Source organism: Apus apus, chromosome Z, assembly GCF_020740795.1.
Source record: "Apus apus isolate bApuApu2 chromosome Z, bApuApu2.pri.cur, whole genome shotgun sequence".
Lineage (NCBI taxonomy): Eukaryota > Metazoa > Chordata > Aves > Apodiformes > Apodidae > Apus > Apus apus.
The window spans coordinates 47,510,489-47,525,644 of record NC_067312.1 but is presented as its reverse complement, the minus strand read 5'-3'; the positions used below and the strand labels follow the sequence as shown (position 1 = coordinate 47,525,644).

Sequence of the window (15,156 nt, the reverse complement as noted above, 5' to 3'; positions counted from 1 at the left end):
GAAGCACAGAGTATGATGAATTGGAAGGGACCTATCGGGATCAGTAAATCCAACTGCTGTGTCTACGTAGGGCACCCCAAGAATCACACCATGTGCCTGAGAGCATCATCCAAATGCTTCTTGAACTCAGGCAGCCTTGGTGCTGTGACCACTTCCCTAGGGAGCTGGTTCCAGTGCTCAGCCACCCTCTGGGTTAAAAATATCCAACCTAAACCTCCCCTGATTCAGTTTCCTGCCAATTCCCTGATCCTGTCATTGGTCAAAGGAGTGAAGAGATCAGTACCTGCCCCATCTCTTCCCCTCATGAGGAAGCCACAGACTGCAATGAGGTCACCCCTCAGCCTCCTCCAAGCTGAATAATCCAAGTGATCTCAGCCGCTCCTCATAAATCATCCCATCCAGACCCTTCACCACTCTCATGTCTCTCCTTTGGACACTCTTCAATAGCTTGATGTCCTTTTTACATTGTGGTGCCCAGAACTGCACACAGTACTCAAGGTGAGGCCTCACCAGTGTAGAGGAGATTGGGACAATCACCTGCCTTGATCAGCTGGCAGTGTTGTGCTTGATGCACCCCAGGACACAGCTGGCCCTCCTGGCTGCCAGAGCACACTGCTGGCTCATACTCAGTTCACCATCAACCAGGACCCCCAGGTCCCTCTCTGCCACACTGTTCTCCAGCCACTCATTCCCTAGTCTGTACATACCACCAGGGTTGCCCCGTCCCAGGTGCAGAATCCGATACTTGCCCTTGTTAAACTTCATGTAGTTGGTGACCATGTCAAGGTCTCTCTGCAGGGCCTGCCTGCCCTCCAGGGAGTCAACAGCTCCTCCTGGTTTTGCAACATCAGCAAACTTGCTTAGAATGCCTTCGTATCCTGCATTCCAGTCATTGATGAAGATGTTGAAGAGGACTGGGCCTAGGATGGAGCCCTGAAGGACCCCACTAGTGACTGGTTGCCAGCCTGATGTTACCCCATTCACTGTCACTCTTTGTGCTCCACCTGCGAGCCAGCTGCTCACCTGTCGTGCCATACACACACACACACACACACGCACGCAAACACGCACGCCGGGCGAGGCCCGCAGGCCGGTGGCCGGGCTGGGCGGAGCCGTGCGGCCGCCGGCTCCCGCGCGCGCGGGCGGGCGGGGCGCACCTGGCGCGGCAGAGGCGGGCAGGCCGCGGCGGAGGGCGGGGGGCGGCCCGCGGCCTCTCATTGGCTGGGCGGCGGCGTCGCTTGGTGCCAGCGCCGGTCGGGAGCGGCCGCGGCGCTGTCGCAGTCTCGCAGGTCGCGGAGCGGCAGCTGCAGCGGGTGAGGGGCGTGCCGGGGACCGGGAGGCCACTGGAGGGGGAGTAGGCGGCCACGGGGTCGGGGGAGGGCCCCGCTGGCCCCTGACAGGCGGCGGCGAGGGGATCCTCCGCCTCGCCCTCGGTCGGGGTGACGTGTGAGGATGCTGGGGGGGCTCCCACCTCAACCTTGGCGGCACGTTTCGGTTTACCGGGCAACGGAGCCCTAGAGGAATGCGGTGGGCGGGCCGCTGGGCTCCGGCAGCCGCCAGGGCAAGCTGGGCGGCGGTGCGGCTGCGGCTGCGGCGGCGGCTGCTGCTGCTGCGGCGGCGCCGCTTTCTTCTCCCGCCGCCCGGGCGGGGGCAGGAGAGGCGGCCTCTGGCCCGCGGGTGCTGCTTCCTTCGGGGGCGGGGAGGGCGGAGGAGGCTCCGTCCGGGCGTTCACCTTTGCGCTCTTCCGCAGGACGGGCGGCCGAGCGCGGGGCGGCTCTGGGGCGCTGGTGATGAGGGCGCCGAGCAGGGGCTGAAGCCGGCGAGGCGGCGACCATGACGGTGTTCAGGCAGGAGAACCTGGAGGATCACTACGAGACGGGCGAGGACCTCGGCAGGTGAGTGCGGGCGGGTGTGGGCATGGGAAGTCGCTACCGCTGAGCGAGGGGCGAGGGTAGTCGCGATGCCTGCCGCTTGGAATGCTCCCGCCTTGCCTTTCCACCCCTTCTGAGGTGCCCGAGGACTGGAAAGGGAGTTGGATTTTAAGCTAGGGCGTGTTTGAATTTCCAGTATGCGTCCGATGGCATGGTTGTCTCTGCGGTTCCTCATCGGTACCTTCCCGGCTGGGTGCCCATCGGGGGGCCGAGCGTAGCGTTGGGGTGCACCCGTTCGGGCCTGAGGGGCAGCCGTGGAGCGGTGAGCCTGCCCGGCGATAACGAGGAACATGGGGGGGTTGTAGGACAGAAGGTTGCATTGTGCTGGTAGTGAAGGGTTCCCTTGCTATTTCATGTCCGTTTTGCTTTAATAGTATTATTAAAGAAGTGAGATAAACTGTATTTCATCAACATTACTGCGGTGAAGATCACTCTGAGTATCACTGTTGGAGCTGGAAGTCAGATCAGGGGATTACGTAGCTGAGCGCTGCAGATGAAGCACTCACTGCTTGAGCCGTAGCTCTGGAATGCTGTGTTGTGATCTATCTCCGCTTGCCATGCTGTTTGTGTAAAGAGAGCAAGATATTAGTCATGCTGTGTTTTTTCAGTGCTTTCTATAGTTTAAAACTTTTAGTTTACACACTACTTTGCATTACGTGCTTTCAGCTTCCTTCCCCCTTCTCTAAGAGAGATTCTGATGGCATTTTAGCGTACCACTATGGCAGAATCCTTTTCTAGTGTTCACCTCATAGATTTCAAAGCTTAGGATTAAATACTACAGGGCAGTGTATGTGGGGCACATGATCTCATGTCTTCTGTGTATCTTTCCAGTGAAGGGTCCAGTAATAGCAAGTGTTGGCATAGGCAGGAACTTAAAGATTCAGCACTGTTTATTGAAAAAAGCATAACCAGGCAAGCAAAAAAGCCCCCATATTATTAGAAAGTTCATTTCACTGTATTTTAAATAAACTTCACCCTGTTTATGTACATGCTTGTTGCCATGACTTATACAGGTACAGGATGAATACATACTTTTATTTTCATGTAGTGTTCTGGGTTGGATTTTTCATACATCTAGAGTGGCAGACTGTTTTTGACAGTGATGTCATACTAACTTACTGGGTATCTTGTTAGACATGTTTTCTGCTAAACTATAAGTTTAGGTTGTGTGGTCTGAACATTTTGTTTGGACACATAAAACTCGTTGGTTGGATTTCCATTCTCTTTGGCAAGAACACAAGAAGTGTTCAAAAATTCAGGTTTAGGTTTCTGGACTATTAAAAGTAAAATTATACTTGTGCATACAGACACTGATGGATAGTTAACTTCTCAGAAGAAAATAAAAACTCAGATCTAGAAATTATCTATCATGTTTTCTCAAGGTTCTTCGAGGAAAGATGATGTCAGTATGCTGCCTCCAAAAGTGCTAAGGTTTATCTAACCTCTTGTATTATTTTTTTTAAGAGTGTCAACGTAACTTTTGGTCTCTGGTACATATTTATGTGCAAGAAATGTTTAAATAAATGGGGGGGTTTCAAAAAATACGTGTTCCAGAAGTCACATGTTGGCTCCAAAACAGCAGTGAACACCATGTATTTCATTTTTACAGTACAGGGAAGTGCAAACAGTGAATAATGTTATATAATAATAAAAAAAAAGAGTTTTCCAAATTGGCAGAATATTAGGTAAATGGAGTTCAGTAAAAAATTAATATATTCATATGACCAATTACAGAAAGCAAATCTCAGGAGAGTTATTTTAAGGTTTTGTACACTGGTGGTTGTAGCTTCTTTTTAAACTTAAATTTCTAGGGTTGCTTGAAATACTCTCATGTACATTCCACAGCTTTCCATTCCTCCTTTACCCCTTAGGTAGGTTTCTTGCTATCATGTTTGCATATAAATGTGGTTGCAAATTTCAACCCTGGGGCTCTAAACTTGGAAAGCAGTGTATGTTAAAAAACCTCTTTGACTTTAAAATTTCTTGTGTTCATTTGGGAACCAATTGTGATTTAATAATTGAGCTATGCAATGATAAGTGGTTCCATTTTTGCAAAATCAACCTATTTTTCAGCTTCTTAGGGAAAAAATATTTTATTTCGTTTTACTTAACCTCAGTCAAGTAGCAAACAGAGTGAATGAATGAGCAGATCAGTTTTTATTGACGGAGTTGCATTTGAATTAACAGATCCTGAAGTTCCGAGGCTAGCCTGGCTTTTGAGAAAGATCAGTGAAAATGCAAATACTTGGAAATTTTAATAATCATCTCTGCTTTCCTTCTAAGTTATTTAGCAGTCTTTATTGCATTACAATACCATATAATATGATAACTACAATAAAAAAATCATTTTAATAAGAAACTGATCTAAGAAAGGTGTCTCGAAGAAAGTAAATAGGTTGCTTAAATGAAATTTTTGATTAAAACTAATAAAAGACTTTAAAACATTGCTTAAATGTGTTGCTTTAAATATTGCTGATTGTTGGAAACAAGGAGGTTGGACATGCCTAGGCTGAAAAAAATGCAGTTTCTAGTTTTATGGTGTCTCACAGTGTCTTTGCAGAAAAAGTAACAAACAGTCCTCAGCATTTTACCAAAGTGTTTGAGTTTTATTCCATTCTTTGGTTTATTTTGATTTATGCCTGGGGAAAATAAGAAAAAAAGACTTGAGGATTGTGAATACTGACAAATACTTGCCCGTATTGGATTTCTTCCATCATGTTCGGAAGTGTTCAGGTTGGTTTATCTGAAACTTTTGTACTGAACAGTCTTGTGAGATTTGTGGATCAAATGTTGTCTTTAGTACAGAATGTGTAATACAGTTGGGCTGATGATCTAGTGTATGTTGCATTGCATACACTTTTTATCTGTCTTATAAATTTGAAGTGGTACTTGCATTTTTCAGATGCAGACTACCTACAGATGTGTTAAATAATCATCTAACCATGACATTTCAAGAGGTAGTAGAGATTATAATGAAAGAGTACTAATTTACTAAAGCTATTTTGTTCATTTTGATTCTGCCTGCAGTTGCAGGTGGTGTGACTACGCATTTTGAATACCCAGCTGCAGAGCTTTTGCATTAGTCCACCCAAAAGACAGGAATTCAATTTCCATCAGTATTATAAACCTCACCATGGTGAGCATGCAAGTAAAGACCTTGAAAACAGATCAGACTAATAAAAATATTTTTTTACCCTTCCAAGCCTGGCTTTACATGGGAGTCACTACAGTTCTATGAGAAAATGCACATTGCTTAAATAATTAGTGGCAGACGTACCCAAACAAAGCTTTAGTATAGATACAGATGGTGTCTCTTTTATGTGAATTGAGGAAATTTAGTACCTGGTCTTAAAAACAGCTTAATCTTTCTTCATCCCTTACACCCCTGTTTGTGTTTAGTTTATTTTTTTCTGTAAACCTTCATGTGCTTCCTGAAAGTGATGCAGTATTGAAATAGTGTTTTGGAAATGAAGAATGGTATTTGCGTTGCAGTGTGGTTTGCAGTTCTTAGATTCTTGTTTACTCAAAAACTAGGAAAATGCATCTAGCAATTTTAAACTTAAAGCTTGTTTGGACCTGTTGGACTCTAGGGAAGCACTTGCAACTTGTTGAACAAAAGCTATGATGAATCTCTGTAGTTTTTGAAACCAGTACGTTTCTGCTTGGTAGCTCACTAAGCAGAGATGCTAACATTGAAAGGCAGTAACCTAACCCTACTATCTAAGGTATCTAATTGCTTTATCAGTTGTGAGAGAAAAATGTACAGGATAACGTGCTGAAGATGCTGATAAAAGAGAACAGGGAGTTGTGCAAATATCTATTTACAATCTGAAAAATGTTCTTCTATCTCTTGTGTGTTGAATGTTGTGAAGGAACAGAGGCCCCAATATGCCGGGCTGACCCTTGTCATAGGGAAGTCTATAGTCTTCCTGAAGCCTGAATCGGGAATATCACTAAAAAACTCCCCAACCTGGTGCAGTAGTCAAGCTATTACCCACTACTGATCTTCCAGACAGGTGGGAAGTGAGCTGCACCCTGTAGTCTGAGGAGAATGAAGAGACACTTCAAGGCCTTGGGATGGTTGGTGAAAGACTGTGGGGTGCAAGTTATTTTCTCTTCCTTCCAGTTGTTGACAATGACATGGGGTGGAATAGAAGGATCCAGTCAGTAAATACCTGGCTCTGAGACTGGTGCTGCAGGCAGGGCTTTGGGTTTTTCAATCATGGTTGGTTTTGTAAGACACAGGGCCTGATGATAATACGTGGGAAAGGCTTATCTTGCAGGGGGGAAAGGGTTCTAGGACAAGAATTAGCAGGGCTCATTCACAGAGCTTTAAACTAGATTCGAAGGGGCATGGGGTTGTAGCTGGGTTTGCACCAGTGGAGCAATGTTCTAGTATTAATGAAGACTGGAAGGCCTTCCACTCCCCCTGAAGTGGAATGTGCATGCTCAGCTTGCTCCCTGAAATGCCTCTGCACCAGTGCACACAGCATGGGGAATAAACTGGAGGAGTTAGAAATCTGTATGCGATCAAGGGGTTATGGTCTGGTGGCAATTACAGAGATATGGTGGGACACCTCACATGAGTGGAATGTGGTCATGGATGGCTGTGTCCTTTTTAGGAAAGACAGGTCAAAAAGGTGAAGTGGTGGAGTTGCTCTTTATGTGAGAGAGCAATTAGAATGTATTGAGTTCTGTCCGGGGGTGGATGAGGACCATGTTGAGAGTTTGTGGGTGTGAATTAAGGGGCAGGCTGGCATGTGTGATACTGTTGTGTGTGTCTATTACAGACCTCCTGATCAGGACAAGGAATTTGATGAAGCCTTCTACAGGCAGCTGAAAGCAGCCTCACAATTACAGACCCTGGTTCTCCTGGCGGATTTTAACTACCCAGATATTTGCTGGAAAGCCTACTCAGCCATCTATCTATTCACAGTGCAGCAGGTTCCTCCCATGCATTGATGGTAACTTCTTGATGCAAATGGTGGATGAGCCAACTAGGAGAGGAGTGCTGCTAGACCTTATACTCACTAACAAGAAGGGTCTGGTTGAAGAGGTGAAGGTTGAGGGCAGCCTTGGCTGCAGTGACCATGAGGCAGAGGAGTTAATGATCTTGTGCATTAGGAACAGAATACAAAGAAGGATCATAACCCTGGACTTCAGCAGGGCCAACTTCAGCCTTTTCAAGCAAATGCTAGGGGAAATCCCATGGGACAGGGTACTAAAAGGTAAAGGAGCCCAAAATAGTTGGTTATGTTCAAGGATCACTTCTTCCAAGCTCAAGATCAGAGCATCCCAATAGGTAGGATCAAGAAAGGGAGCCAGGAGACCCATGTGATTAAAGAGGGAACTGCTGGGCAAACTCAAGTGGAGGAAGTCTACAGATCGTAGAAGGAGGGGCTGGCTGCTTGAGAGGAATATAAGACTGTTGTCGGAGGACGTGGGTAGGCAACTAGGAAAGTTAAGGCCTTCTTGGAATTAAACCTTGCAAGAGAGGCCATGGACAAGGAAAGGGCTTCTTAAATACATTGCAGACAAAACTAACACTAGAGGCAATATAGGTCCATTGTTGAATGAGGTGGATGTCCTGGTGACAGACATTGCAAAGAAGGTGTGAGTGACTGAATGCCTTCTTTGTTTATATTGCTGGAGACTGTGCTTAGTAGCCCCAGACACCTGAGACCCCAGAGGAAGTCAGGATAAAGGAGTTTGCCTTGGTTGATGCAAATTGGGTTTAGGGATCAATTAAGCAATCTGGATATACATAAATCCATTGGTCCACATGGGATGCACCCACAGATGCTGAGGGAGCTGGTGGAGGTCATTGCTAGGCCACTCTCCATCATCTTTGGTAATTCTTGGGCAACAGGAGAGGTGCCTGAGGACTGGAGGATAGCAAATGTCACTCCAGTCTTTAAAAAGGGTGAGAAGGAGGACCTGGATAAGTTATAGACCAGTCAGCCTCAGCCCCATCCCTGGAAAGGTCATGGAAGTCCTTAACTCTGTCTCTAGGCATATCAGGCATAAAAGGTCATTAGGAGCAGTCAACATGGTTTTACCATCATGTTTAACCAAACCTGATAGCCTTTTATGAAGACATAACCAGGTGGATAGATGATGGTAGTGCAGCGGATGTGGTTTATCTTTATTTCAGTAAAGCATTTGACACAGTCTCCCACAGCATCCTGGCAGCTCAACTGAGGAAGTGTGGTCTGGATGATAAGGTTGTGAGGTGGATTGTGAACTGGTTGAAGGAAAGAAGTGAAAGAGTCGTGATCCATGGAACAGAGTCTACTTGAAGGCCTGTACCAAGTGGAGTCCCTTAGGAGTCGGTACGGGGACCAGTACTATTCAATATATTCATCAATGACCTGGATGAGGGGACAGAGTGCATTAACAGAAAGTTTGCTGATGACACAAAACTGAGAGGGATGGCTAACACACCAGAAGGCTTTGCTGCCATTCAGTGAGACCTGGACAAGCTGGAGAGTTGGGCAGGGAGAAATTTAATGAAATTCAACAAGAGCAAGTTTAGAATCTTGCATCTGGGGAAGAACAACCACATGTACCAGTACAGATTGAGGACTGACCTGTTGGGGAGCAGTGTAGGAGAAAGGGACCTGGGACTCTTGGTGGACAGGAGGATGACCGTGAGCGAGCAATGTGCCCTTGTAGCCAAGAAGGCCAATGGCATCCTGAGGTGTATTAGAAAAGATGTGGTTAGTAGGTCATGGGAGGTTCTCCTCCCCCTCTATTCTGCCCTGGTGAGGCCGCATCTGGAATATTGTGTCCAGTTCTGGGCCCCTCAGTTCTAGCAGGACAGGGAAGTGCTTGAAAGAGTCCAGCACAGAGCCACAAAAATGATGGAGTGGAACATCTCCCTTATGAGGAAAGGCTGAGAGAGCTGAGCCTCTTTAGCTTGGAGGAGATTGAGGGGTGACCTAATTAATGTTTATAAATGTGTAAAGGGCAAGTGTCAGGAGGACAGAGCCAAGCTCTTCTCATTGATGTCCAATGATAAGACAAAGGGCAATGAGTGCAAGCTGGAGCATAGGCGTTTCTCACAAACATAAGGAAAAAGTTTTTCACTATGAGTAGAACACTGGAACATGCTGCCGAGAGAGGTTGTGGAGTCTTGTCTCTGGAGACCTTCCAAACCTGCCTGGATGCGTTCCTGTGTAACCTACTCTAGGGGATCCTGCTCTGGCAGGGGAGTTGTACTAGAGGATCGATTGAGGTCCCTTCCAACTTGTAAGAATCTGTGATTCTGTTTTTTTGATTGGTTGGAGTTGATTTTTTTCTGGACATTGTAAACTCTTTCTGTAACAAGCAGGGAGTATGAATATGTAGGCAGAACATACATACATATATGTGTATGCGTGTGTGTATTTTTTGCCTATTCATATATTAGTTTTCAGAAATGGTGCTTTTTAAAGCTGTGAAGGCTGTCATCTGTCCACACACTGTAAGTAAACTACTTTTTTGTTCAGAGGAAAACAAAAACACCAAACAAAAAATACTTGAATGGCAATTAGAATTTTACGTTTGTGGCAGTTTTTAGGCTTGACAACCTAACCTGATCTTGAGAACAAGCCAGTTTGCTAAAATCGTCTGAGTGTTGTCAGACTTTGTTATTAGATGTATAGAATGTGAAATTCCTTTAGGTGTTAATTCATTTTGAAACAGTCACATTTAAAACTATGCCGACAGTCTTTAATAATACTATAGTGAAATATTTTTTCCTATTAATTACCAGATTAGAAAGTCATATGGGGGAAAGGAGCAATGTGTAGTAAGGCAGAAAATATTGCATGTAAGGTATAAAAATGTTAAATGATACACTGAAATTTGTGGGTTTTGCTTTCTTGTTTTTTCTTGCTATGAACTCATCTCTATAGCTCCCTTAAAAGACACGTTAACCTTATCATGTTCCGGTAGAGCATGATAATTAATTACAATAAATTGAGTGAACTGTAGTAGTTTTTCAGGGACAAGGGCCTGGAAGGGAACCCTGAAGACACTAGCCCCAAAGTTGCTGTTTGGGCAGAAAATCTGCTTGATTGGTGTACTAGTGTGCCTTTTTTTTCTCTTTTTTTTTCTCTTTTTTTTTTTTCTCTTTTTTTTTTCTCTTTTTTTTTTTCTCTTTTTTTTTTTCTCTTTTTTTTTTTCTCTTTTTTTTTTTCTCTTTTTTTTTTTCTCTTTTTTTTTTTTCTCTTTTTTTTTTTTTTTCTTTTTTTTCAGTTGGAAATTTTGACATTCAGATACAGCAAAGAACCCTTTCTGTGCTGTTTGTGAACAGTGTAAATGTCTTGTCAGCTCTCACAGAAGTTAATTATTCTAGGTTTATGTGCAAGTCTTAGTCATGTGGTTGCATGGGTACTGAAAAAGAAGGTCTTGTAACTGGAAAGTTTGTTAGGAGGAACTACTCATCTGTGCCTGAAGTCACTTTGCCTCCCAGCCATGCCTCAAAATATTTCCTTTAATAACCTGTGAGATGCTGATGGCACAGGCTGCATGATACTGTCACTGTACAAGTGGTACTGGTGACAATTACTGCCTTATGTTCTGAGAGGTTTACTACATGAAAAGCGTAAGAGTGGCAGATGCTTTTTTGGGTATAACTGCTTGGTCCTGCTTAGTTACTTTTTCGCTCAGGGGAAGAACAATGCCTGCTTTGTAGTTCTTTTAAAATTAAGTGTGATTAAAACTAGAACTTGCTGATTATTCTGTGCCTTCAGTTTAAATGCACAAATATCTGTAAATCTAAACTCATTGGGAAGCAGATAAAAATGCTGGTCTTTGATTTATTTTCTGGCCAGCCTCAGTGAGTCTCGATCAGTACTGAAGCTGGTAGACTAGAGGTGTGCTGAAACTTTCATTCCAACACTGGGCTTTGCTATTTTGGCTTTCTGCGTTTGTGATTTTCCTTTGGTGTTCTGCTTTTTTCTTGAGGTTATCTCTCTTTACAGATGTTTGCGTATGTCACTTCCTCTACTGTGCAGAACAGAAATTGGCTCCTTTAGCTTAGGAAAGAGAGGCTGTATTTTCATGAGAGCTGTGTGCCAAGCTCAATCCATTCTATTGGTAGCGAAAAGGAGCAGTTATCACTTTGCTTTGTGTGGTTGTTTTGTTTGTTTGTTTGTTTTGGGGGGTTATTTGGTTGTTATGTTGTGGTTTTTTTAATGCAGTGATTCTGTCAAGGGAGCAAAAAACACTTTGTATTTAACTTACGGCAGCAGTACGCACTCAGATCAGCTGAAAGCAGTGTGAAATCTCAGCCTTTGTCAAGTTATGACTGCCTCCAGAAATCTACCTCAAGTTCAATCTGTAGGAGGGAAAGAGATGGAGTTGTTGTACTATAAAGACAGAAGAACATAAATGGACAAGAAGGAAGTTATGGTGGAAATTGGGAGAGCGATAGATGGTGCAGTGGTTCTTTAGTAACCGCAATTAATGGTTGTTGCAATTGGTCACACATATTCGAAAGTGTATCAGTTCTTGAGGGAAATTGCATGTTTCCACAGGGAGGCTTGGTGGCCAGGTGTTGTGTTTTTAACTAGCTTGGTTCAAAAACCTGTGCAACTTGTTGGCACAATTTTATATTCCAAAGAAAATAGGCTAGTTAAAGACCCGGCTCGGTAGTTTCTGTTTCCCAGATGATACTGGCTTGCACAGGAGCTCCATCTCAAATGATACTTATTTCTCAAGCTGTATTTTGACCACATTGCAGGAAGATACATGATGCAAAGAAGGATTATCCAACAAACTTGAAAAAAGTTTGTTAACTTACCATGCAGTATAGTAGATCCTACTTAGCTATCACTAATTAATTTCTGAGCTAGGTGAAAGCTGAGAGAAATGTGGACAAAGCCTAAAGATCTTCAAACCTGAACTGTTTTGTTGCATGTCTTTGTTATGCAGTGAATTTTGGAGTAACATAAATGATGTGAAATTTAGTAGAACAGGGTACAAAGGCCTGTCCCAAGGAGTCTGATAAAAGTAATGTTAAACTCTGAAATCTCATTCCTTAGGGGGTAACACAGCAAGAGCAGAAGCTGCATGTTTTGGTTAGTTGGTGGGTGACATTCCTGTTGGTTTTGGTGCAGTGGCTAATACCAGAGATTAATTGTACGAACAGATGTCTCCTGATACCCTTGTGCAATATGTTGCTACATCGTTTAAATGATACTCACAGCTCTCGTGCCTCCAGTGCTGTTCTGTCCTAAAGTGAAGAAGAAACCCTAGGATGGTGAAGCTGTGGGAAGAAACTTTTTAAGAGAGAAGAGTTAAGACTTTGGCACATTTATCCTTGGACCTCAAAGCTTGGGGGCGTATGATATTTAAATACTGGAAGAACGAAAAAAAAAGAAACTTGAAACTAGATTTACATTTACAGTGTTCACAGATGAATGTGTAGGCTAGAAATTGGAAGGCTGCTTGCCTCCAGGAGAGTGAACTTTGGGATTTGACTTTGAGGTTAAGCCGATGTGAAAGGGAACCTAAATTATATCAAGACTGAGCTTGTAGATTGAGCATGTAAAATTAAAGGAAAGGATGGTGTGGTGGGGAAGGAGGAAGCTGGTAAGAATACAACTCATTATAGGTATCTTAGCTCACTTTTAGTTCTGTCTTTCAAAGCTTCCATGCACGTTGTCCTCCTTGAGTATGTTGTCCTTCTGTACTAAAGACATTCTATTCTTAGTGTGTTGGATTTAGGTGGGGCTTTTTGGTACTGGCAGACATTGATGTTGAGGAGGATGTCTTGCAGTAGGTGCTTTCACTCAAATCCACAATAGTTCACATGGTTTAGGATTGCTGTAAAACACTACACTGAGTAATCCATGTGATGGTCTGCAACCTTATACTCTTGGTTTTGATGTTTGGTTTTTTTTCCTTCCACTTATTCCTTCCTAATTACACAAGCAAATGTGACAGGCAGTTTCCACTTCAAGAGGCAATACTGCTGAGCCATTGCAGGGCTGCCCAGACCTCATGCATACATTGACCACGAGCAGCAGGGGCCTCACAGTGCACTGGTGTACCACTCTGCACTACACTGAGTCTTCCCCAGTACTGTCTGCCTGCAGGTGCAAGACTGTTTGTTAGGAAGCTTAGATTATCTTGCCTGTATATTAACACAAAGAAGAACTATTTCTTACCGGGTGGTCACAAAGATAAGCGTAGAACATATTTGAAGCTTGGAAGAGTTCACAGTCAGTGTAAATTATCACTGTGTGTACAACCTGATTGAAAGGTATAGTTTAATTGAGTTTTCTGCTGAACTATCAGAAGCATGCGCCTTTGGAAAGGGAGAAATTTGCTTTGGGCAGTAGTGTTCTGCCTGTGTGCTTCTTGCTTGAACAGGATTCTAAGTTAGCCTGTAACTGAATTGGTGTACTGGAAATATTTGATTTTCACTGTAAATTTATTTGTGAGCAATTAAGACTGCATTTCTAAGTTTTCACAAGTTACTTGAGGAGCCCTACTTTCTATCTGGTACGTAAAGTGGCTTCTGTACTCTTGTCCCTTTCCTCGGTTTTCTCTCAAGAATCAGTTAAGTAGTAATTCTACAACTTGAGGTACTGGGTGGGGGGTGTGTGCCGGTAGAAGTGCTCAGAGTACCTGTGCATGTGCCATGAGAACTGATAGCAGAGCAACGTTTTCCTCAGGTCATGCAGTCTGTTGAAGCTGTGATTCTTTGGAGTTGTTGCTTCTATGGGGCAGAGAAAGCGTGTTCATTTTCTGGAGTCTTTGGTGACTTTCAACAGTCTTGTGATTATAGAGAAGCAGTCTCTCTTCTCCTTCCTTCTTTCTCTGTTTTTTGAAATTTTTAGTCTCGTTAACTGTTGCAGAGTTGTCTGCAGCCTAAGAGGATTGGATTTAAGTGCTTAGATGGTCCTTTGTAATCCTGTGTTTCTAAACAGCACTAAACTAATGCTTACAATGTAAAATCATATGCACTCTGTGTGATGTGTATAAAGTGTATACAGCACGGTGCATGCATAAGCTAGTGTGTTTAGTTTGCTTAGCTATGTAGGTATTACTGTATTAAGCTAACTTTTATGTTAATTGATTTTATTGTGTTCTGTTCTGGCCTGGTTTACAAATAAATCATTCTGACATGTTTAATTCAGATTAGAGTGTGAACTTTTTCCTCTTTATCCACCAAGGAAAATAATAGTGGGTATTTTACTTCGATCTTACAGCTTTGTGGCCAAGAACTCAGCGCTTTCAATAGCTTCATCAACGAAACTCGCAGTTTATTATTTCCTAAGAAAAAACAGTACATAGGAGTCTTGGATGGTAATGAATTTTAGCTTTGTTTTGATACCTTTCGTCTTGCTGACTCTGATCCTTTTTTGGGACACTTGGCTCCTGTTACCTTTAATTAAGATGATGCAGATGTAATTCCAGAGATGGAAATTTTACCTTGTCTCCTCTGTTTTATTAATCTTTTTGCTTTGTGGAGGGGGGGTTGAGATTTTTTTCTTTGTTCAGGGTTTTTTTGGGGATTATTTTTTTTTTTCCTACATGCATAGACTTCAAACATTTTGGTACAGGAGTCAGGACTTCTTTGGTTCACCATCTGTCTGGCAGTATTTTCTTATCGCTGAGCAGGGCTGTCTGCACAGAATTGCTGTTCATTCCCTGAGAAAGGAAAGCACATCAGGGAATGGCTTAGTTCCTTATTTCTCATCTTTCCTTATTGCCTTTTATTTGAAGGGCCTTCTGATACAATATACTTCACATTCCTGCCTAAAAGAAGGTTGCCAGTTGCAACAGTAGCTAGAGAACAAACCATTCCAGATTGTGTCTTACAAAGTTGGTCCACTTCTGCTGACCCTTTTGTTCCTCTAAAAATAAACCTTTACATTACTTCCCCTCCTAAGGGTGTATTAGTTCCTGATCAGTACTGCCCTACTTGTGTGCTGGCCTGCCCGGGTGTTTTTACAGGGTGGCTAAACCAGCCTAATGAGAGGGCCAGTGAATGGGACGATCCTGCTCTTCACCCACTGAGATGCTTTCTCCTGTTGCTTCTCCTATGCTGGCCCTGGCACCATCCCAAGTGCAGGATGGAAGCAGGAGGGGATTACGGACTGAGCTCCCTGAACTGGGTCACTGTGGGCACACGGGGCAAGTATCAGTGCCAGTTGCCGGCACAGTGTAGGAGTGCATGGCCAGAGGGATGGGGAAGCCTCTGTTTGTGATGGATGCTGACTCAGTC

The 15,156-nt window shown here is 43.8% G+C and overlaps 1 protein-coding gene across 1 annotated transcript in view; it reads left to right on the top strand.

The window, feature by feature from the left end:
* Positions 1-1,266: 1,266 nt before the first annotated feature.
* DAPK1 (death associated protein kinase 1) overlaps positions 1,267-15,156 on the top strand; it is a 103,418-nt gene continuing 89,528 nt past the window's right edge. Inside the window, exons 1-2 of the mRNA XM_051643368.1 lie at positions 1,267-1,313; positions 1,751-1,895. Coding sequence (XP_051499328.1) covers positions 1,834-1,895 — 62 coding nt within the window. The 5' untranslated portion in view covers positions 1,267-1,313; positions 1,751-1,833. The remainder of the gene's footprint in view (positions 1,314-1,750; positions 1,896-15,156) is intronic.